The following is a 26,947-nucleotide window of genomic DNA, read 5'->3' as shown; positions in this document are numbered from 1 at the left end:
CAAAGAGATAAAGGAGGATAAAGGAGGACATTCCAAAAAAACCAAAAAGAAGATACCTACAGATGTAGACAGCTGACGGTTCTGGTTGAAGGTGCTGTGCTGTCAGGGTGAAAAGATGTATATTTGGAGACGTGTTTGCTTTCAAAAGAATTTTATTATGTCTTGCAGTGATAATATGAAGTTTTCAGTGTCTCAAATAGCATTAATAAATACCGTATATACACCCCCTGATATTAATCTTCCAGCAATTCCCAAACATTTGGTTTCAAATTTTTATAAATGTGTTTCATGAGAAAAGGAAGCTAGTTTAGTCCAGACTCGACCCTTGCTGGAAGCCTCTCGCAATGGACCCGCGAGGTTATTACACAGAGGAGAATGGCGTCTACAGCGAGAGTATAAAAGATTGATTGGAAATATGAGAGGGGGGAAAAAACAGAATTAGACGCGTCACTGTACGAATAACTAATTATAGCGACCCACTTAAAGTGAACATACAGGAGGCAGCTTGCTCCTCAATCCGAGTTTCCGACGCCCCGTTCAGAGAAATCCTTTAACGAACACCCAGCACGTGCAATGATTCAGTCGATGACGTCACTCCAGTGCTCGATTCATTAAATAAGAGAAACAAGCGTGGGGGGAGTGAGACGTTCTGAATGCATGTTGAGGGAATCAAACACGTACAGTCTGCACAAGGGCGAGTGGCCCAGATGGTTGTCTGTCAAAACCGACTCACTGTGGACGGACGGCTTGCCGGCCTTGTCCTTCTATGTATGGCAACGGACAACTTAGTAGACAGCCGGCAAGTCAATGTGAAATATTGAGGAAAACATTTTTTTTTTTACAAAGGGGAAATTGATACAGTTCTGTCAAAACCGAAATGCCCTTTGAGCGTGATTCGTAGTCTTTAGGGGATTTTGCAGTCTTTAGGGGATTTTGCAGTCTTTAGGGGATTTTGTAGTCTTTAGGGGAGTTGGTAAAAAGGTCAACGGTCAGCGTTCATTCTGCGTAATTTCGGAGGCAGGTTGTCCTCCGGCCAGGCCCCTACCAGAGGGATCTGGGCTGAGGAGGGGGCCGGTGCAGCGATGGGGTTGGGGGCCGGCGGCAGTCTTTGTTCCACCAGCTCCACCTCTCCAGCGTCTCCGTCCAGCGCCAACAACTGAACCTGCTCCTCCGGCTCCCCGTGCCCTCCGGTGGGATAGGAGCTTGACCTCAACCTTTGAATCCTAAGTGGCAGGTCTCCTGTGCTGGAGGCCTTGCCCTTGTGCGGCGTGGCCCCCGTCTTCAACCCCCTGCGGAAGTGCTCCTCCTTGGTGGAGCTCATGCGCTGGAGTTTGCTCGGTAGCCGAGGCACTTGGTCCTTGACATAGTCCCCGCAGTCCACCGACAGCAGTCTCTCCCTGCGACCTAACGTGGCGCTGACAGTGCCCAAGGGAGGGGAGGGGGAGATGGGCGCTGCTGGCAGGGGATTCGACGAAGCCAGGGGGGGCTTCTCCTCCTGCTCTTTGACGCTGTACGGGGGCGTGGGGACCTCAAAAGTGTTGTGGAACTGGGAGTAGTCCACTCTGAAGAAGCCCTCCTCCAGGGACATGACGGGGAGGAAGCGATGGCCCCACAGGACTTCGTCCTCCGTGTAGGACGTGCGGGCCTGGCATGTCATACCTGTGACGGGGGGGGGGGGGATTAAGGAAGCAACAGCGGATAAGAGACAGGTGATTAGAGATGCACTTAAGTCCAATCAAGAGGAGATGGTGGGGGGGGGGGGAGAGACAACGGGGAGGGAAAATAAGAATAAGAATAACATGGGGGTAAATCGGGGGGGGGGGGAATTAGGGACCTCGGTGAAGGAGCTAAAGGCAGACGGACAGGCAGGGAGCAGAAATGAAAAACGGAGATGGGACGCTGGGGGGGAAACGAGAGACAGGGATATTAAGAATAGTGATCGAGACAGAGAGGGGCTCGCGCGTGTTGAATATTTAAAGACCATAAAACTTAACGTTCTGATGAATATCTAATGAGGAGTTGCCGAGAATCGCACGAGGCCGCTGCCTAAATCAGTGGTTCTGAACTGGTCCCCGGGGAGCCGCAGCACCGCCGGTTTCTCTACGTTATCCGGTACTTATTCATTTGCTTTGTCAGGTATCTCCGCCATCTCAGATGGCATCTATTTTAGATGGGCCATAACAGATGAACCTGTCTAATTCCCCTGGCAGGACAGAGACAAAATACGAAATAATGGCGATGACGGTAAGGACGGGGGGAGGTTCTAACCAGTCGTCTCCACGATGCCCTCCAGGATGACGACGATCTCGAACTGCTCGTTCATCAGCGAGCGCTGCGACAGGTCGAAGAACGGACTCTTGGTGTTGATTTCATGGCAGATGGTGAGCGGCGACACTAAGAAGAGCTGGTCGGCCCCCGTCCCGAAGCCCACGTCCAGCTCACACTGGTCCAGGGGCAGAAACTCACCCTCCGGGGTCTGGCGAGACTGAGGACACAGATGATCAGGACCAACATTATACATTGACCTTTCACACAATTAGACTAATACCCAACAAATCACAGTGAGGAAGAGTACTATATGAAACATCACAGTGAGGAAGAGTACCATATGAAACATCACAGTGAGGAAGAATACCATGGTAAACTTCACAGTGAGGAAGAGTACCATGGTAAACATCACAGTGAGGAAGAGTACCATGGTAAACATCACAGTGAGGAAGAGTACCATATGAAACACCACGGTGAGGAAGAGTACCATGGTAAACCTCACAGTGAGGAAGAATACCATGGTAAACATCACAGTGAGGAAGAGTACCATATGAAACACCACAGTGAGGAAGAGTACCATGGTAAACATCACAGTGAGGAAGAGTACCATGGTAAACCTCACAGTGAGGAAGAGTACCATGGTAAACCTCATAGTGAGGAAGAGTACCATATGAAACCACAGTGAGGAAGAGTACCATGGTAAACCTCACAGTGAGGAAGAGTACCATGGTAAACCTCACAGTGAGGAAGAGTACCATGGTAAACCTCACAGTGAGGAAGAGTACCATATAAAACATCACAGTGAGGAAGAGTACCGTGGTAAACCTCACAGTGAGGAAGAGTACCATATGAAACATCACAGTGAGGAAGAGTACCATGGTAAACATCACAGTGAGGAAGAGTACCATGGTAAACATCACAGTGAGGAAGAGTACCATGGTAAACATCACAGTGAGGAAGAGTACCATGGTAAACCTCACAGTGAGGAAGAGTACCATGGTAAACACCACAGTGAGGAAGAGTACTATGGTAAACCTCACTCATCTTTACGGGTTCACTCTTTTTCGTTTCGTGCACTTTTTGCACATTAGCAATGTGTGCACGTGCCTCCTCCGATACATGTGGAGTCACCAGCCGCTTCTTTTCACCTGACAGTGAGGAGTTTCACCAGGGGGACGTAGCGCGTGGGATGATCACGCTATTCCCACCAGTCCCCCCCCCCCCTGAACAGGCGCCCCGACCGACCACAGGAGGCGCTAGTGCAGCGACCAGGACACATACACACATCCGGCTTCCCACCTGCAGACACGGCCAGTTGTGTCTGTAGGGACGCCCGACCAAGCCGGAGGTAACACGGGGATTCGAACCGGCGATCCACATGTTGCTAGGCAGCGGAATAGTAAACCTGGATGCCCGCATGTCTTCTCTCTCTCTCTCTCTCTCTCTCTCTCTCTCTCTCTCTCTCTCTCTCTCTCTCTCTCTCTCTGAATGATGTATTTTCTTCTCTCCTCCTCGTATGTGAATGGTGTGATGTGACTCCCCAGTGTGCACGTGTAGTCTGTCCTCCTCCCAGGTCTCCATGGTTACAGTGGTCGCCACCTGGATGCTGCTGGGCGTCCTCCTCATCACATTCTTTATCCATCTTATAAATCCATATAATGTCATTATCCTGCCCCAGCGTTATGTCCCCTCTCTCTCAGTCAGGTGTGTGACTCGTGTTTCTTCCTGCCTCTTCTCCCGCGTGTGTGTGTGTGTGTGTGTGTGTGTGTGTGTGTGTGTGTGTGTGTGTGTGTGTGTGTGTGTGTGTGTGTGTGTGTGTGAATGGTGTGTGACGTCAGTCCCCCTGTGTGCATGTGTCCCCTCAGGTCTCCATGGTGATGGCGGTCGCGTGGCTCAGACCCCGTGTTTTTACATTGTGTCAGTTGTGTAAACACAGCACCCATTGCACGTTGTCCTTCTTGGGGGAGAGGTCCCTCCTCTGTCGCGACCCCCCCCCCCCCCCGGACGAGTCCTCCTATGTTTTCTCCCTGTTAAAGGTTTTCTGTTTTGTTTTGCTTTAGGGAGGTGTTCCTTATCCGCCGAGAGGACAGGGTGTTGTGTCGCTGCAATGCCCCCCTGAGGCAAGTTAGTAATTTGTAATATCGGGCTACACAAACAAAGTAGACCTGACTTGACATTAACGCAGAGCTCCTGTCAAGTGTCGCGGAATTGGTGTGGTGGTTGAGCACGTGCGCTCCTCCGCTGTTATTTCACATGTTAGAGGAGATGGCGCACGCGGGGCTGGCATTTCCGGCCGATGCGGCGTTACAATCTGCTCACTCAACATCGCCCTTTTATTGAGAGCGGGGGTCCTAACAAGGCAGACATGATTCAAAATAGAAGTCAGATATTTATCCTCTAGGACTCGTTGTCAGAGCTATAGAGGTCCGTGGCTCTTTGTGATCCGATGTTTACCAACGCCCGTCGCTAACAGAGCCGTAGTCAGAGCCACGCGTACCTATGGCTCCGACAACAACTCCTAGAGCAGTGTTTCTCAACCCAGTCCTCAAGGAACCCCAGTCCTGCAGATGTTCATGGTAATCCTGCATAGGTAGCCCTGCTTGTACTCACTCGACCAATCATCTCGCAGCACTTAATTATGCAAGGTGTGCAACGTCGGACAAAATTCATTGCTGATTGGTTGAATAACTACAAACAGGCACCTATTCAGGGTTGCAAAGAAAATATGCAGGATAGGGGGTCCTTGAGGACTGGGTTGAGAAACAGTGTCCTAGAGGATAAATTCTGAGTCTCATCACCAGCCAGTCAGACTAGCTTGGTCTAGTCAGAAAGGCCCGAACTGAGGAAGCCTCTTGGATGAGAGGCGAAATGTCTTCACGGATATATACCCAGTCCAGTTGCACTTGATTCAACTCCTTTGGATATATTCAACATATAACTAAATAAATTCACTGTCCAGGAGAAGGAACGCCAGCCAAGATGACTGTCAGAACCATGGTCTAGCAGTTAGCTTAGCCCGCCCCGCTTCCGCGTCCTGTCAGACCGCCCTCGGTGTTTCCTCCTCGGGCGCAGCTCCAGGCAGGGCCGTGGTCCCTGGGCCCACAGGACGCAGCAGACCAAGCTGTCCCAGCCAGACACCCCCGACACACCTCCCCGCAGTCCACACGACGACACCAAAAACACAACCAAGGCCAGGCGAGGCCGCTGCCAGACCGCCCTGCATGGGCTAGCAGTTAGCTTAGCCTGCCCCCGACATTAGAGTTGGAGCTTTTATAGTTTAGGATACCGTGTGGGAGGTTGATTTTATGCTGATGCCTCGTCATTCTCGTGATATTAAAATGCTTTGAGTGTCTCTTTGTAATCCTGGCTTCCATAGCAGGTATCATGGGATTATGTAAAGGACACCTGTGTTTTTCCTCAGATTAAACAAGAAACTTTTCTTTCTTTTTTCCTGGGGTGGATGGCACCAACATCAAATAAGTAGTACACTCTGTCCCCCCCCCCCTTAAATTGAATAAAAATATGCAATTACAGAGTAGGCTTGAGGGACGACCAAAACAAAAAAAATAGTTACACCTTGCAAAAAAAACCTTTACTTTCAATCACATGCCTCTTAATCCATCTGATATGCAGAAGAGAGGAAGCTCCACAAAGGAACGAGACTCATTACAGAAGAAATGATGCGGATGGCCATGCGGTGTGCAGGAGAGAGGGGAAAATGGTTCTGGAAGGGCCCCAAGATAAAAACCCTGGCACGACCCATGTCTAGATTTTGAATGCTCCAACAGTGTAAATAAGTGGATAAAATCCCCCAATATAACGTTTCTCCATCCCTTCAGATGACTGCAGAACAAGATGCAGTTCAGATGCAGCAGACCTAGCTGGATGGGCTGGGAGAGCTTGGTCTGCTGCGTCCTGTGGGCCCAGGGACCACGGCCCTGCTTGGAGCTGCACCCAAAGAGGAAACCCCGAGGGCGGTCTGACAGGACGCGGAAGTGGGGCAGGCTAAGCTAACTGCTAGCCTGCGCAGTTCTGATAACACCGAGGGCGGTCTAGTGGCGGCCTCACCTAGCCTTGACTGTGTTTTTGGTGTCATCGTGTGGAGTGCGGGGAGATGTGTCAAAGGTGTCTGGCTGGGAGAGCTGGCATTGGATCGGCTGGGGGAGCCTGGTTTGCTGCATCTGGTGGGCCCAGGGACCACGGCCCTGCCTGTAGCTGGGTCCGAGGAGGAAACACTGAAGGCAGTCTGATAGGACGTGGAAGCGGGGCAGGCTAAGCTAACTGCTAGCCCATGCAGGCCGGCAGTTCCAACTGTCATCCTGGCATTCACTCTCTTGGGCAGTGATTTATACATATATATATATATATATATATATATATATATATATATATATATATATATATATATATATATATATATATATATATATGTGTGTGTGTGTGTGTGTGTGTGTGTGTGTTTGCAGTTTTTGTAGGGTTTTTTTTGCAGTTTGGATATGTGTTTTTATCTCTGTGTTGCACTATTCTGGGCTGGGGGAAACGATATTTCATTTCATTTCACGTATGCAAATGCATGAAATTAAATTACAAATAAATGTTCCTGATTCCTGATTCCTGATCTCAGCTCATTACCCAGACTAACTTGCATGGTGCCAAAGCTCATTGCTGCTGGTTCTATCCCTTGCCTACTGTTCACTTGTATGCAAGGTAGTGCCCCAGCTCGAGGTTCACAGATGGTGAACAGACTGTGATTTGTCATTTGTATTCACAGGAACATCGAGGACAGAAGGGTGTGACATTTCATAGGAAGACGTCTGTGCCCACAGCTCCCGGGCTTGCCTTGATGAAGAAACCCCCCCCCTTTCCCAGATTCAGTGTCAAGCATCCCACTGAATCTGTTATAATTGCTTCTAGAAGGTGCAGTCGGGGAGGAAGGTGGCATCTGAGTACTCTCTCGACTGTTGCACTTTTAGGATGGAAAGCCATTATACCCGCCGGATGAGCTGTGAGTCTTGGTGGAACTGATATTCCAAACTTGGGGGGGGGGGAAATTAACGAGCAAATTTAACACAGAACCGGCACTGTGAGGTCATGCTGAATCAGCGGTGACAGCCAGGGGTGATGGTTGCGCCCATCTCATGTATCTATTGCATTTATGACCTGTGATTATCCTCACTGGATTAGCAGCGAACCACTGTCGCCCACACACTTTAAAACTGGAAGAATTAGCACAAGAATGATCAGGCAAATAGAGGAAAAAAGCAGAGCAGGGCCCTTGGGGTAGGGGAGGGGGGGTGGATTTCAAAGGCAATGAAAAGATAAGGCTCGAACAAGAGGAAAAAAAACCCAATAGGCGGCTATGCTTTGCATTGTTGGGGGCACTGTGAGGGAGAGAGCGGTCTGAAAAGGGAAAATTCTGGAGGCCACTGAGAAGAAAGACTGAAAAATACCACCGCTTATTCTTTCCTTAACCTGTCTGCCTCTTAAGGGTTTTATCTAGTAAAAGACAACGTGCCTCCTTCCTGTTGCTAAGAGAAAGAGGGGAGGGGGTGGGGGGAGAAAGCACACCCCTCAGATCCCCTTTCAAAGAGTATGCACTGTGCATTATGTGTTATCACCCTCTTGTCTATACTCACAAATCAACTTCCCCCACTTCCTGCTCCATCCCACAGACCAAAGTGCACAAGCGTACGTCCAAAATGGGCAGAGGGCAGGAAACGGCTGGAACTGAAGATGCCATGCTCCATTTCCAGTGTCAAGAGTAGTTCGTTGTTTTGCCACGGCCAAATTTGGGGTTACTGTGGAAGATGCTACTTTGGATCATTATGATGGTATTTTCCTCCCCTTTTCTCCCCAATTGTACTTGGCCAATTACCCCACTCTTCCAAGCCGCCCCTGTCGCTGCTCCACCCCCTCTGCCGATCCGGGGAGGGCTGCAGACTACCACATGCCTCCTCCCATACATGTGGAGTCGCCAGCCGCTTCTTTTCACCTGACAGTGAGGAGTTTCACCAGGGGGATGTAGCGCGTGGAGGATCACGATATTTCCCCCCCCCCCCCAGTTCCCCTGAGGAGGAGGCGCGAGTGCAGCGACCAGTGACGCCCGATCAACACGGCTACGCTACCCGGGCCCAGGAACTACGGCCCTGATCAGAGCTGCGCCCGATGGAGAAACACCGCGGGCGGTCTGACAGGACGCGGAAGCGGGGCAGGCTAAGCTAACTGCTAGCCCATGCAGACCGGCAGTTCCCACAGTCATCCTGGCTGGTGTTCCATGGACAGTGATTTTATTTTAATTTATTTTTTTTAGTTTTTATATATATATATATCTATATATAGATATATATAGATATATATATATATATGTGTGTGTGTGTGTGTGTGTGTGTGTTAGTTTGGGTATATGTGTTCTTGTAGTTTTGGGGTGTGTGTTTGTGTCTTTGTGTTGCACTGCTGTGGGCTGGGGGGGGGGGCGGTGTTTCGCTTCGTTTCATGTGCGCAAGAGCATGAAATGAACCAAGTGGTGTTTCTGATTCCTGATTCTGATCTTACTTCGGAGACTGGCTTTATGGAACTGGGGAGGGGGTAAAACCTCCCCACTCCTCGCTCTTAGATCAAGACTAAAAGAGATCGGGAACCGTCTCCCGGTGAAGAATTTTACAGATCCCCTCTCTGACTCAGCTGACAAATGTCAGAAGATCCGGGCAACCTTTTTCCGGATCACGTTAGCTCATAATCCCCTTTTGCTTTTTCAGATGAGTCTACCGTCAACAGGGCCTGATCTTATCTGGCCCGTCACTGCCTCAGCTCTGTTATTGAAGTACTGCACGCTGCCCGGGTTATGGAGGAGGGCTGTGAGTCGGTACCGTACCAGCACGTGTGGTACTGAGATATTCAAGGCAGCTGCATCTATTGGCAGTGCTAGGGCAGAGTGTTTGGGTTGAAAACTTGGCTGTTGATGATTTCTATTTGACAGAAATCGATTTTATTCCGCACCAATACTGTTAAGAGATGCGAACAAGTTCCCCCCCCCCCCCACACCGAGGGGAAAAAAGGTACCTGGTTTATGAAGCAAGCCACTTAGCGACCCCTGACACGCTCTGGTCCTGCACTAAAGAAGGGATGCAGACGGCACAGGACAGGAAGAGGGCCTTTCTGCAGAGGAAATGCTTCATTTACCAAGGAGCCACCTGAGAGTCGAGATGAGTGAAGGCAACCTCTATTCCTGATGACTCACTTCCTTTCAATGATAATCTGTGTGTGTGTTTGTGTTTGTGTGTGTTTGTAAGATCGTATTCTTTTGTAAGAGTGAAGATGTACGCTTTGTGTTGTTGTCTGTGTGAGTCCACATGGGCTCTGCAGAGTGTGGCAGCTGATCCGCTTTTCACTATTGGTCCCAGTCTCTCAGCAGCACCACAGCAGCTAATGCCGCTGGCCTGTCTCTCTGCATTTCTCTCCCTGATCCTCCTCCATTTATCCTTCTCCACTTGCCCACTCAGTAGGACTGTGACAGATGTGGTGAGTCACATCGAGATGTCTGCCTGTCTGTCTGCCTGCCTGTCTGTCTTTCTTTGTGTCTGCCTGACTGTCTACCTGTCTGTCTGCCTCTCTCTGCCTTTCTGCCTCTTTGTCTGTCTGCCTGTCTGTCTACCTGCCTGCCTGTCTGCCTGTCCGTCTGTCTGTGTATCTGCCTGTCTGTCTACCTGTCTGTCTGTCTGTCTGCTTGTCTGCCTGTCTGTCTGCCTCTCTCTGCCTTTCTGCCTCTTTGTCTGTCTGTCTGTCTGTCTACCTGTCTGTCTACCTGTCTGTCTGTCCGTCTGTCTGTGTATCTGCCTGTCTGTCTACCTGTCTGCCTGTCTGTCTGTCTGTCTGTCTGTCTGTCTGTCTGTCTGTCTGTCTGTCTGCTTGTCTGCCTGTCTGTCTGCCTCTCTCTGCCTTTCTGCCTCTTTGTCTGTCTGTCTGTCTGTCTGTCTGTCTGCTTGTCTGCCTGTCCGTCTGTCTGTGTATCTGCCTGTCTGTCTACCTGTCTGTCTGCTTGTCTGCCTGTCCGTCTGTCTGTGTATCTGTCTGTGTATCCGCCTGTCTGTCTGTCTGTCTGTCTGTCTGTCTGTCTGTCTGTCTGTCTGTCTGTCTGTCTGTTTATCTGTCTGTCTGTCTGTTTGTCTGTCTGCTTGTCTGCCTATCCGTCTGTCTGTGTATCTGCCTGTCTGTCTACCTGTCTGTCTGTCTGTCTGTTTATCTGTCTGTCTGTCTGTCTGTCTGTCTGTCTGTCTGTCTGTCTGTCTGTCTGTCTGTTTATCTGTCTGTCTGCCAGTCTGTCTGTCTGTCTGTCTGTCTATCTGTTTGTCTGCCTGTCTGTCTGCCTCGCTCTGCCTTTCTGCCTCTTTGTTTGTCTGTCTGTCTGTCTGTCTGTCTGTCTGCCAGTCTGTCTGTCTGCCAGTCTGTCTGTCTGTCTGTCTGTCTGTCTGTCTGTCTGTCTGTTTGTCTGCCTGTCTGTCTGCCTCTCTCTGCCTTTCTGCCTCTTTGTCTGTCTGCTTGTCTGTCTGTCCGTCTGTCTGTGTATCCACCTGTCTGTCTACCTGTCTGTCTCTCTGTCTGCTTGTCTGCCTGTCTGTCTTTCTGCCTGCCTGTCTTTCTATTGGCCTGTCTGTCTGCCTGTCTGTGTGTCTGCCTGACTGTCTACCTGTCTGTCTGCCCCTCTCTGCCTTTCTGCCTCTTTGTCTTTCTGTCTGTCTGTCTGCCAGTCTGTCTTTCTGTCTGCCTGTGTTTCTGTCGGCCTGTCTGTCTGCCTGTCCGTGTGTCTGCCTGTCTGTCTCTCTGTCCTCCAGTGCTGTCCCTCATCAATCAGCCCCAGTCAGCCCCCTCCCCACAGAGCCCAGCGCCTCTTGACAGTGACAAGCACCGCCTAGCTGTCACTTCTTTTCCTCTCTCTCCATCTGTCTCTCTCTCTCTCTCTCTCTCTCTCTCTCTCTCTCTCTCTCTCTCTCGCTCTCTCGCTCTCTCGCTCTCTCGCTCTCTCTCTCTCCCTCTCTCTCTCCCTCCCTCAGTCGCCACATCTGACCATTTTCTTTCTCTCTTTTCAAAGCCTGTCGTTTCTCTCCAAATGTGAGGACTCTCCCCTGTGTGGCCCAACCCTACGTCAGGTGAATGTGCGTGTCCATGCAGATGTTCCGCCACGTCAGCCTGGTGCGTAAGAGCCTTACCGGCCTGCCGTTGTTCCCTGGAGCAAATCCGCTGACACGTCAGCGGAAGGCGAATGAGGGACACCTTGAGGTGGGTCAGGAAATGCATGGCCACGCGAGCGCAAGACTTGGCCGCCTTTAAGAATTCGGTTTGTTGCTCGAGTCGCATATTGTTGGGCGCGCGCCTGCACGGGACAACCTCGGACGCACAAATGTGCCATCTTGACCAATGCGCCTCATTAAGAGTGCTCCGGCGTTCTGGGTGCAACGTCAAGGACTGGACAGTCTTTGTGAGGCCTTGTTTTCCCTACATATTGGAAATCACTCCTCTGTAAATCCAACACTGCATATTGTAAACTTCACATTTTCAATTGTACAGTAACGGAAGTAAGAAATAACCGATAAGCTAATTTACTTCAGACTGTTTCCGTCGGAATCAGAGACACTTTGTCCTTTCATTTCACAGCAGTGCAACACAAGACAACAACTCGTATCCAAAAACTGCAAGAACACATAGATCCGAACTAACACACAAAGATCACTGTCCAGGAGAACGAACGCCAGCCAGGACGACTGTCAGAACTGCCGGTCTGCATGGGCTAGCAGTTAGCTTAGCCTGCCCCGCTTCCACATCCTGTCAGACCGCCCTCGGTGTTTCCTCTTCAGGCGCAGCTCCAGTCCGGGACGTGGTCCTTGGGCCCACAGGACGCGGCAGACCAGGCTCCCTCAGCCAATCCAACGCCAGCTCTCCCAGCCAGACACCTTCGGCACCCCCCTACCCCCCCCCCCCCAACACACTCCACACAACGACACTAACACACAGTCAAGGCTAGGCGAGACCGCTGCCAGACCGCCCTCTCTTTTATCGGAACTGCCGGTCTGCATGGGCTAGCAGTTAGCTTAGCCTGTCCCGCTTCCGCGTCCTGTCAGACGCCCCTTGGTGGTAGCGCTTCGGGCACAGCTTCTGGCAGAGCCGTGGTCCCTGGGCCCACAGCACGCAGCAGACCAGGCTCCCTCAGCCAATCCAGCGCCAGCTCTCCCAGCCACCTAACGCAGATGTGGACAAACACCCTGCATGGACGGTACTGGGTGAGGCCGCCGCCATCTTCCCACACCAATCAACGAGGAACGGCTCACTCGGCGAAGCTCAGATATGGAAGATGATGTAAAGTCGATATAGTGTAAAATCCTGCACCGCTTCCATTGTGCAGTCTATGGACACGGCGGCATATGAGTGAGCGCTCACAAAACATCTTTGTCATTTTGTTGGCAACAGTAAAACCGGTGGAAAACACAAGTCGGCAAGACAGCTTCACTAAGGCTGGGTACACACTATAGGATATTTGGCCTGACTTGAGGCTCCACGGGAACTCGCCTCCCCAGATGTCCCTGTAAGTGTGAAGTATTTACAGATTCACTCTTTAGCCTCCTGTTTCCCTCGCACGCCAGTTGGGGCTGCCTCCATAATACCAAACACATTTGATGTTTACAGCTGAGGGTGAGAGAAGGAGCAGAAAGCCATTGCTGCCAACAGGAGGGAAGCCAACTGAGAACGCCAAACGACTAAAAACTAACCGTTTTTAATTGTCTTTCTTTAAAGTCTTGTTTTTCTGCTGCGAAATATCCATCCGTCCATCATCCAAACCGCTTATCCTGCTCTCTGGGTCGCAGGCATGCTGGAGCCTATCTCCCAGCAGTCATTGAGCGGCAGGCGGGGAGACACCCTGGACAGGCCGCCAGGCCATCAGAGGGCCCGCACGTTCACCCCTAGGGACAATTTAGGAAACCGGAGCACTTGGAGGAAGCCCACGCAGACACGGGGAGAACATGCAAACTCCACACAGAGGACGACCCGGGACGACCCCCCCAATGTTGGACTACCCCAGGACCCTCTTGCTGTAAGGTGACCGTGCTAACCACAGTGCCACCGTGCCGCCATAAGCTGCGAAATAACTCGCACCAAATGCCCAACAGGTCTGACTGTCAACCTTCATGTTCGTTTTGCTCTGATCGTCACGGGTTTCTCCGAGACCCCAGGTTCTGAGGCCATGTCCTGAATACCCATACGTGCTACGACCATAGTATGTACTATACAGCACCCATTTCAGGTATATATTAAAATCTTTGTAACAGGGGGGGGGAAATTACATACTAAAGATGCCAGGATGTCACCTATTTTCACTAAAAAATCTAGAATGGATTGACAGGACAGTGAATGTTGCTTGGTTAGCGTGGAGATATGGGCAGCACCAACCACATGGCCCTTACTTCCACTGGTGGACTGAGGATAGTGTGAGAGGTTTACCATACATACTAAATACATTTAGAATGCAGGTTATTCTGTCAGTATGTGGGATGTGGCAGAAGCATTTGGACACCACCTGTGAGCCCTTTTCTTTTTCTACTCTATTTGGTAGTGGCATTTGGTGTCCAGTGTTGTAATACTGCCAATTACTGGCTTAAAACAGCGGTGAGAGTCAGGATTCTTGTTGATGGTTGATGGCGTGTGATGTCCCATCTTGGCCTAACCATCAAGTGTGTGAATTATCAGGATCAGAACCGTGTTTATTGGCCATGTAGGTTTGCACACACGTGGAATTTGAGTCTGGTTTCGCGGCTCTCTCAGTGTACTGAACATAGAATAACAACACTACAACACTACAACACAACGATCTTCAGATATACACACAAGGACTGACTTATACAGGCGAAATAAGAGGTGATAAAGTGCAGCGGTGCAGAGAATATATCAGAGATGCTGAAACAGATGTTAGCAGGTAATTCACATACACGCCTGAGGTAGATGGACATGACAGAGTGTACCAGTATATGTACAATGTACAGTATATTATATTCAACATGTACAGTACATCATATACAACATGTACAGTACAGTATATACTACATGTACAGTACAGTGTATAATACATGTACAGTACAGTATATACAACATGTACAGTACAGTATATACGACATGTACAGTACGGTATATACAACATGTACAGTGCATTATAGACAACGTGTACAGTACATTATGTACAACATGTACAGTACAGTATATACAACATGTACAGTACATTATATACTACATGTACAGTATATACAACATGTACAGTACATTATAGACAACGTGTACAGTACATTATGTACAACATGTACAGTACAGTATATATAACATGTACAGTACAGTGTATACTACATGTACAGTACAGTATATACAGCATGTACAGTGCAGTGTATAATACATGTACAGTACAGTATATACAGCATGTACAGTGCAGTATATACAACATGTACAGTACAGTATATACAGCATGTACAGTACACTATATACTACATGTACAATACAGTGTATACAACATGTACAGTACGGTATGTACAACATGTACAGTATTGTATATACAACATGTACAGTACAGTGTATACTACATGTATAGTACAGTATATACAACATGTACAGTGCAGTATATACTACATGTACAGTACATTATATACAACATGTACAGTACAGTATGTACTACATATACAGTACAGTACATACAGCATGTACAGTGCAGTATATACAACATGTACAGTACAGTATATACAGCATGTACAGTACAGTATATACAACATGTACAGTACAGTATATACAGCATGTACAGCACAGTATATACAGCATGTACAGTACATTATATACAACATGTACAGTACAGTATATACAACATGTACAGTGCAGTATATACAACATGTACAGTACATTATATACATGTACAGTGCAGTATATACAACATGTACAGTACAGTATATACAACATGTACAGTGCAGTATATACAACATGTACAATACAGTGTATACTACATGTACAGTACAGTATATACAGCATGTACAGTACATTATATACATGTACAGTGCAGTATATACAACATGTACAGTACAGTATATACAACATGTACAGTATTGTATATACAACATGTACAGTACATTGTATACATGTACAGTGCAGTATATACAACATGTACAGTATATAGAACATGGTTGGATTGATTGACAGTGTTAAGTGTTCATATGAATGACAGCCAGAAGAAAGAAACAGTTTCTATATCTGGTTGTTTTGGGGTACAGTGCTCTGTAGCGCCTACCAGAGGGCAGGAGTTGGAACAGGTTGTGACCAGGGTGTGATGGGTCTGCAGTGGTGCTGCCTGCCAGTTTCCTGACTCTGGAGGTGTATAGGTCCTGAATGGAGGGCAGGTTGGCACCAGTGATTTTCTCTGCAGACCTAACTGTCTGTTGTAGTCTGTCCCTGTCCTGTTTGGTGGCCGATCCAGACCAGACAGTGATGGATGTGCAGAGGACAGACTGGATTATTGCAGTGTAGAACTGAATCGACAGTTCCTGAGGCAGGTTGAATTTCCTGAGCTCATGGAGAGAGTACTTCCTCTGCTGGGCCTTTTTCCCGATTGTGTCGATGTTGGGTGCCCACCGTAGGTCCTGGGAGGTGACGGAACCCAGAAATCTGTAGGTTTTCACCACAGACACCGTGCTGTTGAGCATGGTGAGGGGTGGGGTGGGGTGGGGGGCTCCTCCTGAAGTCCACTGTCATCTCCACTGTTTCGAGCGTGTTCAGCTCCAGGTTGTTATGGCCGCACCAGAGGGCCGGCTGATCAACCAACCTCCTGTCTCCATGCAGACTCGTCACCATCCCGGATAAAGCCAATGCTGTGTGTGTCATCCACAAACTTCAGGAGTTTAACAGAAATGTCTCCTGAGTTGCAGTCATTTTTTGTAGAGGGGAGAGCACACATCCCTGGGGGGCACCAGTCCTGATTGTTCGGGTGCTGGATGTGATTTTTCCTCACCTGCTGCCTCCTGTCTGTCAGGAAGTTTCTTTTTAATCCACTGGTAGATGGAGGCTGGGTGACTTTGGAGTGGAGGATGTCTGGGATGACGGCGTTGAACGCAGAGCTCAAGTCCACAAACAGGACCCTTGCGTGTGTCCCTGGGGAGTCGAGGTGCTGGACGATGCAGTGCATTGCCATGTGGACTGCATCCTCCACTGACCTGTTTGCTCGGTAGGCAAACTGCAGGGGGTCCAGAGGGGGGCCCTGTGATTTCCTTCAGGTGGGCCAACACCAGTCTCTCAAATGATTCCATGACTACAGACATTAGGGAAATGGGCCTGTAGTCATTTAATCCTGTGATACGGGGTTTCTTGTGGACCAGGATGATAGAGCTCTGGAAGCAGGTGGGGACTCCACACAGCTCCAGTTATTTGTTGAAGATCAGTGAGAAGATTGGGGCCAGCTGGTCAGCGCAGGCTTTCAGACAGGAGGGTGACATGCCATCTGGGCCCGGTGCCTCCCTGGTCTTCTGTCTCCGGCAGAGCCGGTGCACCTCCACAACACAGATTCTGAGTGCATGAGTGCAGGTGGTGGGGGGGGGAGGGGTCAGTGGGGAGGGTAGAGCAGCTGGCAGCGAGTGCGGGTGGTTGTGTGTTGAGGCTGGAGAGGGTGAGGGGTGTGAACGTGCACTTATTAAACCTGCAGTAAAACCCATTTAGGTCATCAGCCAGTTGATGGTTCCCTGCAGTGTGGGGGGGGGGGTCTCCTGTAGTTGGTAATGTCTTTCAAACCTCTCCAGACTGGTGCTGGATTGTTGGCAGAAAACCCCGTTTTTCAACTTTTCAGAGGAGCACCTTTTGGCCACTCTGATCTCCTTTGTGAGTGTATTTCTGGCTTGGTTGTACCGGATCCTATCTCCACTCCTGTGGGCTTCCTCTTTGGCCTGACGAAGCTGCCTGATTTTTGCTGTGAACCAGAGCTGTGAAGCCCATTTTTTATCCCTCATAGCTCCGTTTCACGGTCTGCTCGGAGGAGTTGGAAGTGCGGCAGATGAAGTGCACCGTCCGGGGCCAGGTTTCAGTGAGGCACGGAGTGGCAGATTTGGAAAAGTCCAAGTTTTTTTTCCCCATTTAGAAGTAGCGGTTCATTGGCCTGAGAGCGGACATTCGCCGGGGGAATTGACAGTAGCATGGTTCTAAATCCCAGCTGTGGCAGTTTAATGAGTGCTTCGGCTGCTTACCTTCGGCGTCTTCGGCGTAGTCCGCACAGACTTTCGTTAAAACGTTCAGTTAAATTCGGGAAAAAAAGCCTGTTCTGGTTGTCCAGTGGACAGTTGGAGACTTAAAAGTTCCTCCCTGCTGTATGTGATCAGTGAGTGGGTGCTGGAAACTAAACATCCATCCATCCATTATCCAAACCGCTTATCCTGCTCTCAGGGTCGCGGGGATGCTGGAGCCTATCCCAGCAGTCATTGGGCGGCAAGCGGGGAGACACCCTGGACAGGCCACCAGGCCATCACATATGGCCCACACACACACACACACACACATTCATACCTAGGGACAATTTAGTATGGACAAAAACAGAAAAAGTAGAGGAGAGTGCAGAACCGAGGCTACCATCCACGGCACCATGCTGAAGTTATCATATCCAAATATAACTACTGCACAAACACATTATGACGACTGAAAGACAGAATATCTATAAAATATGTCCTTATTTGTGTGGTTTCTCACATGTAAGGATTTGAAACGTCCTTTAGTATGTGCCCAGGCTTAAATCCAGCAGTGGTGACAACACCGATCCCCACACGGCAACGGCAGGGCAGAGTATGAGGAGGCCAGCAGCACTTTTCTGTTGAGGTGTAGCAGAGGTGGAGGGAAGGGAGCATCCTCCGTGAGGTGGTTACACACTGAGGAGTCAAAACATCATCACCACTCACAAGCAGGCGCGGATCTACGGGGTGGCAAGGGGTGGCAGCTGCCACCTCTGGGACACAGTCTTGCCACCCCTTTGCCACCCCAGCAAAAAATCTCCAGATCCGCCACTGCTCACAAGTGAACCGGATAACGTCGATAATCTCCAAACAAGGGCAAATGTCCTGGTCTGGGTAGATTAGATGGTACGCGAACAGTCAGTTCTGGTAGTCAAAGTGCTGGATGCAGGAGAAATAGGCAGGAGTAAAGACCTGAGCGACTTTGTCAAGGGCTAAGTTGTTATGGCAAGATGATTGGGTCAGAGCACCTCTTAAACAACAAGGTTTGTGGGGTGCTCCTGGTCAGCAGTGGTGAGTAGTTATCAACAGTGGTCCAAGGAGGGACAAACTATAAACTGGCGACAAGGTGTTGGGCGCCCAAGGCCCATCGATTCACGAGGGCAATGAAGACCATCCTGTCTGGTCTGAACCGGCAGAAGGTCTACTGTGGCACAAGTCATAGAAAACTTTAGCGATGGTTACATGAGGAATGTGTCACAACACACACATTGTGATACTCTGTCGACCTCCTGGCTGTTACTCATTATTTCTTGAAGAATTTGGAGAGTTTGTCTCAGGCCTTGTTACTCACTCTGATGAGATTCTAATTCTTGGCGATTTCAATATCCATCTGAATAAGGCTGCTGATCCTCTAGGTAAAGCCTTTCTGGTGCTTGTTGATACTTTTGGGTTCGCTCGGTTTGTTCAAGAGTCGACTCATTGCAGTGGTAACACCCTTGATTTGGTTTTATCTAAAGGGATAGCTGTTTCTGATCCGGATGTCTTGCCAGCCACATCTGCTGCGTCAGATCATTTTGTCATCACATTTGAAGCATTATTGTACTGTGTTGTGAAGGTCGGCAGAGATGTAATGGCCACTCGCCACCCTGGTCCCTCCATTGTAGCTGCATTTGGCCAGCAGCTGCCTGAAGTCTTGGCTCCTTTCACTGTGGTAAATGACTCTGTTGAAAATTTCACTAGTGGCTTAAATGTGGCCCTCTCTAGTCTCCTCGATTCAGTTGCACCTCTCGCTACCAGAGCTAGGCGACTAAAGGGGCCTCCACCCTGGTTTACTGATGAGACACGTGCTCTTAAGTGGGACTGGAATGTAAATGGCGAAAATCAAAATTGGAAGTTTTTTTTACCTATCTTGGCACGAGTGTTTATTGAAATACAAGTGTGCTTTAGCTGCTCTGAAAGCAGCACATCTCTCCCTCGCTAAATCAATATTAATAAACATAACCCCAGATTTCTCTTTGACACTGCATCTAAACTTACTAAAAAAGCAGCCGTCTATCAGCTGCTCACCGTTCACGGCCCACGAATTTCCAGACTTTTTCTGCAATAAGGTTGATGAGGTCATAAATAAAATCGGTTCTGCAACTCCATCTACTCCTGCAGATCCTGTCTTACCAAATCCACATCTATACAATGAGTCCCTGTTATTGCAGCTTTTGAGACCATCTCTCTTGACACTTTGACTAAGCTCGTGCCAGCTTCTAAACCAGCTACTTGCCTACTTGAGCCTCGTTATAACTGCAGTCATTAGGGCCTACACGAAATGGAGCTTTCCCAAGTATTCCTTATTTCCCCATAAGAAAACAAATGTGCTATGTAGTTGCAGTACTGCAGGAAGAGTATCAGTATCTGCAATATTATGCTGAAAAAACAAAAGCCAACCCAGCTGAGCCTTTTCCCTTCTTCGAAAAGTGCTCGGGAGGATTTTTTTGGATATGGATTTTTTTTTGGGGGGGGGGTGCAGAGAAGAAAGGGTTTGTTGGTTGGTGTGGATTAGACAGTCTCTTCTAATCTATGGTGGAATTAATATTCACAAGGGTGCAATTACTCTAAACAACACAGCTGGCATTATTCCTCAAGGCATTCCACCGTTTGTTTTTTACTGTAACACTCTTTACAAACAGTATCTTAATATGGAGATGGTAAGATATTTTGTTGGTTTTACAGCATAACTTAATTCATTTTTGCTCAGTTTTGCATTGAGGGATTAAAGAGACGTTTATATAATTGTTAGCATAGCTAAATTTTTCTGAAGCATTAATGTCAGGGGTCAGAAATCAGGAGCATTTATTTGTCATTTCATTTCATGCACTTGCGTACATGAACTGTAATATCGTTTCCCTGCAGCAGTGCAACGTAAAGACAGAAGCACATCCAAATCACAACAACACATACTATATCCAAACTACAAAAAACCACAAGCACACATATAGCCAACATATCCAAAGAACAAAGAAAAAAATTCACTGTCCAAGAGAGCGAACGCCAGCATGACTGCTGGAACTGCCGGTCTGCGTGGGCTAACAGTTAGCTTAGCCTGCCCCGCTTCCACGTCCTGTCAGACCGCCCTCGGTGTTTCCTCCCCGGGCGCAGCTCTAGGCAGGGCTGTGGTCCCTGGGCCCGCCGGATACAACAGACCAGGTTCCCCCGGCCGATCCAACGCCAGCTCTCCCCAGCCAGATACCTTCAACACACCTCCCCGCACTAGGGTGACCGGCTTTTCAAAATCCCTAACTGGGACCCTAAATAGTGTACCACATGTTCGTGCACGCGCTCACAAGCTTGTCTGTCTCGCCGGACATGATGCATTGAAGGACTTTTATCCCCTCCCACCAAAAAAAGACAGGCTAGAGTAGCCGAGAGTCAGGACACCCAACTTGAAACCGAGACAGTCTTGGACAAACTGGGACAATCCTGGACAAACTGGGACAATCCTGGACAAACCGGGACGTCTGGTCACCCCACCCCACACTCCACACGATGACACCAAAAACACAGTCAATGCTAGGCGAGGCCGCCCTCGGTGTTATCAGAACTGCCGGTCTGCATGGGCTAGCAGTTAGCTTAGCCTGCACCGCTTCCACGTCCTGTCAGGCCGCCCTCGGTGTTTCTTCTTCGGGCACAGCTCCGGGTAGAGCCGTGGTCCCTGGGTCCACAGGACGCAGCAGACCAAGCTCCACCAGCCGACCCAGCACCAGCTCTCCCAGCCATCAAACGAAGACACAAACTAAGACGCAGACGTGGACAAAGACACTGCATGGACGGTACTGGGTGAGGCCGCCACAAACATGAATTCACGCCGCCATCTTCCCAGACCGGAAGCGGTGTGTGTAACGTCAAAAAACTCAGTCAGTGGAAGGCTGTCGGTGGAAGACCGCATGATAATGTTTTATCAAATGAAGTGGTAGAAAATGGTGCCAAAAATGTGAAAAGTATTTCACCGCTTTTAAGTCATTCTATTATTAATTTGTTTGGTTTAAAAAAAAAGCACTGGATATTATTTCAGACCATTCATTCATTCATTCATTCATTCATTCATTCATTCAACCACTATGCCTACTAATTCCTGTTCAGTGCTACAAGTCGAGTCAGGTCAATTTTACTCATGTAGCCCAATATCACAAATTACAAATTTGCCTCAAGGGGCTTTACAGCAACACAAGCGGGCTGGAGTCCATGTCCGCATGCGCTGGGCAGAAGGTAGGGAGACAACCTGGACAGGTCACCGGTCCACCACATGGCTGACACACACATTGTCCCTCACACACCATTCCTACCAACAGGCGACTTAGAACCTCACCTAATATGCACGACGTTGGACTGCAGGAGGAAACTGGAGTAAGTCTGTCTTTTAGCTGCGGCCAGATAAAAGATGACTGACAGGACAGTAACTCTTTCAATGCAGGAAGTCATGCTAAATGGCTTTTTGGTGAACCTTGTATAATGTCAGACTCTTCCCCGGGAGTTGTGTTTTACTATCACACTTCTCCACACAGGGCCGGAGGAGCCACAAATGCTTCCTGTCACCCCCAGGCGCTGCTTTCCTTGTGGACCAAGAGAGAAGCTAGATGGCATGTGGAGCACATTCCAGTGACTATATGCATGCATGCAACGTCAGTTCAAGCCAGGCAGTGCTGAAAGGAGTCGGTGCTGTTCTTTTGCTGCGTGTTGGCATCTGACAGCCACTAGTACTCTGAAAACCACTGAAGGGTGTGGGAATGGGCTGCTTAATGTTCAGGATTTACTCGTAGTATTTAATGGAGGTTCATTGGTGCTGAAATGCTCTTACCCTTCTTAACACTGAGGCCGGCACTATTTAAATCCTCAAGTGAAATTTTCCGTACGACTATTGATCCTCACCCTTTAATTGCCAAACTTGGTGTGGGTCCGGAAGACTGTGACAGGCCATCTCATATGCATAAACTGCTGGCCTTCACTATATTGCTAGCTCGGCTAGCAATATAGTGCTGTTAAATGCTGTTAAACTGGAAGAGCTCAAGACCCCCGTCCCATGTCAGATGGGTCAGGGATATTAGCTGTTAGCTTAAGTTGGGCAAGATAAGGGCGCCCGGGTGGCGTAGCGGTCTATTTCGTTGCCTACCAACATGAGGGTCGCCGGTTCGAATCCCCGTGTTACCTCCGGCTTGGTCGGGCGTCCCTACAGAGACAATTGGCCGTTCCTGCGGGTGGGAAGCCGGATGTGGGTATGCGTTCCTGGTCGCTGTACTAGCGCCGCCTCTGGTCGGTCGGGGCGCCTGTTCGGGAACTGGAGGGAATAGTGTGATCCTCCCGCGCGCTACGTGCCCCTGGCGAAACTCATCACTGTCAGGTGAAAAGAAGCAGCTGGCGACTCCACATGTATGGGAGGAGACATGTGGTAGTCTACAGCCCTCCCCGGATCGGCAGAGGGGGTGGAGCAGCGACCGGGACGGCTCAGAAGAGTGGGTTAATTGGCCAAATGCAGTTGGGGAGAAAAAAGAGGGAACATTCCACAAAAAAAAACAAAGTTGGAAAAGACAAAATGTACCTTAAGGGGGTCACAGGGACAAGTTCACTAAAGTCTGGGTGCATTTTCTTCTGCAAGTCCTCCAACCCATACGACCACGTAGGTCGTATACCCTCCAATACGACCCATAGGAGCGTTTCCTAAACTAGCGCCCCTACCGGCGGCGGGGGATACGCCACAGATACTTTTCGCCTCTGTGCATTGTGGGTTTTTATCTAGTTGTTGACATCCTTCTTACGACGCCTCATAGACAGGCTAATAAAGGTGAGTAGTCGGTAAAAAGTGATAGAAACAATGAGAACAATAGAATATGCGGTCAGTCTGTTTTTGTGTTGTTTCGTATAGTAACTAAGATTGCTATTGGCAGCACGACCGCTAGAGGGCGCTTAACGTTAAAACGTAACCATAGGTCGTAATAAGCTGCTTGTACAAACGACCTATGGGGTCGTTTTTTGGTGGAGGACCGTCGACTTACTTTGACACGTTAACCAGTATAACAGACTGGGATGCCTCTTGACTCGGGTCAGGAACGGCCCGACTGGTCTGGATTGTAAACCGAGAGAGTCTTTGTGTAAAAGGTGAACGATGCTGATTATTTACTTTTCTTGAGCTTTTGTTTTTGTTTTGTCTACGATTTAGTTGAGTGTAATTTCCTTATTTCTTTAATCTTCATTTCTCCTTGAGCATCTGGGAATATCGGGAGGGGGTGGGGGGGGTTTATTGTGTTAAATTATTCAGCATGTGACTTGTATCTACTAAAATTGTAAATGCCAATAAACATATTTTCAAAGAAAAAAAAAGCTGAGGACGTGTCTGGATGTGAAATATCGGTATTTCAGAGCTGGAGTTTTTCTCATTTGTATTTCCAATAACCAATCGTGTCGTCGTTGGCACGAGCTTACAGCATCTGTCTCGGCTCCCCTTTCACCGAAGGGAAGATTTTGTACAATTTTTGAAAACATATTAATTTAGAGCAGACTCTATGGGGCTCTCCTCCTCTCTCAGATATCAAGATTAACGGCATCTGTAAGTGAGGCAACACAGTCATTACTTGGTTGTGGTCCCGCTCTTCATGGGAGCAGAACTGCCTCGGAGTAACGTTCAGTCAATAAGTAGGAATTCCTACATACCGAGGGGGGGAGGGGGTGCCTGGGGGGGGGCATACATCTCATCTGCAGGCAGTTCAGCTGGGGTCGAAGATAGACGTACGGCCCAGGTCAGTTGTGCTGACTATACGGCTCCGTGTTTGTGATGATCCCAACTGGACCTGAGAATGGACTCGGCGGATCATAAATTTCCGGTAGGCGAGAGAGATGGGCAGCCGGTTCCCAGAGCCGAGCCAGCCTCCAGAATATGCAGTGCCGAGGATAAATGTGTAATTGTCACACACGGAAACAGGCCCTACATCACATACTGGAACCTCCGGCGAGACCCACGCTTTCTCTGCAGATCGAAAGGACCTTAAGGAATTGGATCATTTGTAGTGATGGATGGAGAGCCAATTCATGATGGCAGAGATTCGGCGGTCTATTCTGCTGGACCAGCGGTATTCACACATGTGCCAGGGGAGGTCCATGTGCATGTGAGGTTTCCATTCCAACCCAGCATTACACTAATCTGTCTCACTGATTAACACACCTCAACCAGGGGCGCCGGGGGGTGTAGCGAGTCTATTCATCCGGAACAGACTCTAGTTGACTGGTTAACGTAGTCGCCCGTGGTGCGGGAGATCCAGGTTCGCGTCCCGGTTGTGGCAGTTCCCGGCTGCCCCCCGAATTCGCTATACTATCGATATGGAGATCGCCAGTTCGAATCCACGTGTTACCTCCGGCTTGGTCGGGAGTCCCTACAGACACAATTGGATGGGAATCCGGATGTGGGTATGTGTCCTGGTCGCTGCACTACTGCCTCCTCTTGTCGGTCACAGCAAGAACGGCCCTAACCCTAACCATGGGGGGGGGGGGTCATATCATACCAAGTCCTTTCTGTGTGGAGTTTGCATGTTCTCCCCGTGTCTGTGGTGGGTTTCCTCCGGGTGCTCCGGCTCCCCCCCCCCCCCCACCAAAAAGACATGCATGTTAGGGTTACTACTCCTGTCTGTGCCCCTGAGCAAGGCATGGCAAGACCACCTGGAGTTGGTCCCCGGGTGCTGCACAATGGCTGCCCCCTGCTGCTAGCTACACAGCTAGGATGGGTTAAATACAGAGCAGAATTTCCCCACAGGGATTAATGAAGAATAATAATAAAAATCCTCCATCTGTGTTCGACACACGCTTCCTTTTCTTCGTCCATTTCCTGTGGATGATTACAGTTCACATTTTACTCTGGATAAGAGGTGATGGAGCTTTGCATCAACTGTATTATCAAACCATATCTGAGGGCTGCACCTGCTGATTCCCAGCTGAGATGGAGCATGGCTGGACATCACCGTCAAACTGTCGTCACACAACTTGGTGTATGAAAGTACCTCAGAGGTAGCCAGGGGGGTGTGCGTCTATAAGGCCGCCATCAATACAAAACACTGGCCACCCCCCCCCCCCCCCATTGCCAACCCACGACCTACATTACAACGTAAAGACACTATGGGGATGTTGTGACGGTGAGGAGGAGCCCTGACAGTAAGCACTTCATGAAGATCTCAGATTAGCGTTTCACTACTCCACCATGGAGATGTGTGCAAATAGCGCGACCACCTAACAGCAATGAAGCAGACTGGGAAAGGTGGCCCGAGCGCCATATTTCCAGATCTTCAGACAACTTTCCCAGCCAATTATACCAAACAGTCATTTGCATGGATTTGACCGCCTATATTTCCTCATCTAATTCACTGCATCGCATACAGTAAGCCGCAATTGGAAATGATATACCCAGAGTTTAGTCCCCCCCCCCACCCAAAAAAAAATGTGTCCCCTCTTTGGCCATCCCATTCGCCGACCATCTGGCGCCACTGCAATATATATATATATATAACGTGACTTTTTGTTTTAGTAATTGGACCTCGAGAGAAGGTCGCGCAAGCCTACCTTGATGAGCTTGCACCTGATCTGAGCGGACACCATGTGGCTGTTGCGCAGGTTCCCCACGCGGAACATGAGGCACAGCCTGCCGTCCCGCTGCGAGATGACCGCGTCCTGGCTGAACATCAGCGTCTCGGCGCGCTTCTTGGGCTGCGACATCTTGATGAACATGCAGCCGATGAGGAAGGCGTCCACGATGGAGCCCAGCAGCGACTGGAACAGGAACAGGATGATGCCCTCGGGGCACTTGTCGGTGATGTAGCGGTACCCGTAGCCGATGGTCGCCTCCGTCTCGATGAAGAAGAGGAAGGCGGAGGGAAAGTTGAAGACGTTGGCGACGCACGGCGTGTAGGACGGGTCGTGGCCGCCTTGGCTCAGGTCGCCGCGTATATAGGCGATGACCCACCACATGGAGGCCATGACCAGCCACGCCACGGTGTAGGTGAGGATGAATATAAGTAGGTTCCAGCGCCACTTGAGGTCCACCAGCGTGGTGAACAGGTCGGAGATGTAGCGGCTGGTCTCCCCGCCCAGGTTGCCGTGCTGCACGTTACAGCGGCCGTTCTTCTCCACGAACCTCTGCCGCTTCCTCTTGGCCGGCGCGGAGAAGGTCGTGCCCTGGCTGGTGTTCACCACCTGGTAGTCCTCGCCTAGTTTCCTCCGTATCGCAGACATAGCCCGTTCGCCGTTGAATTGCGCCGAACCGGAACCCTTCTTAAACAAGTTTTGCGCACGCACGCACGCACGCTCGCCCCCTCCCTCCCTCCCTCCCTCCGATCCTTGGCCCGAAACGGAGCAACGCGATTAAGTTTTACAATACTCTCATCCCGCGAGCCGGACGCGCGTGCCCCCGGCTGCCAAAATCCCTCGCAAGTGAGCGG

The 26,947-nt window shown here is 49.6% G+C and overlaps 1 protein-coding gene across 1 annotated transcript; it reads right to left on the bottom strand.

The window, feature by feature from the left end:
- Window positions 1-982: 982 nt before the first annotated feature.
- Window positions 983-26,741, bottom strand: LOC130127367 (G protein-activated inward rectifier potassium channel 1-like). The gene is made up of 3 exons (XM_056296992.1): window positions 26,073-26,741; window positions 2,269-2,485; window positions 983-1,659 (listed from the first exon to the last, which is right to left on the bottom strand). The coding sequence occupies exons 1-3, from the start codon at window positions 26,739-26,741 to the stop codon at window positions 983-985; spliced, it is 1,563 nt and encodes a 520-aa protein (XP_056152967.1).
- Between the last annotated feature and the right edge of the window lie 206 nt (window positions 26,742-26,947).

The sequence above is a fragment of the Lampris incognitus genome, chromosome 17, assembly GCF_029633865.1.
Source record: "Lampris incognitus isolate fLamInc1 chromosome 17, fLamInc1.hap2, whole genome shotgun sequence".
Taxonomy (NCBI): Eukaryota; Metazoa; Chordata; class Actinopteri; order Lampriformes; family Lampridae; genus Lampris; species Lampris incognitus.
This window is presented reverse-complemented; position numbering and strand designations above follow the sequence as displayed.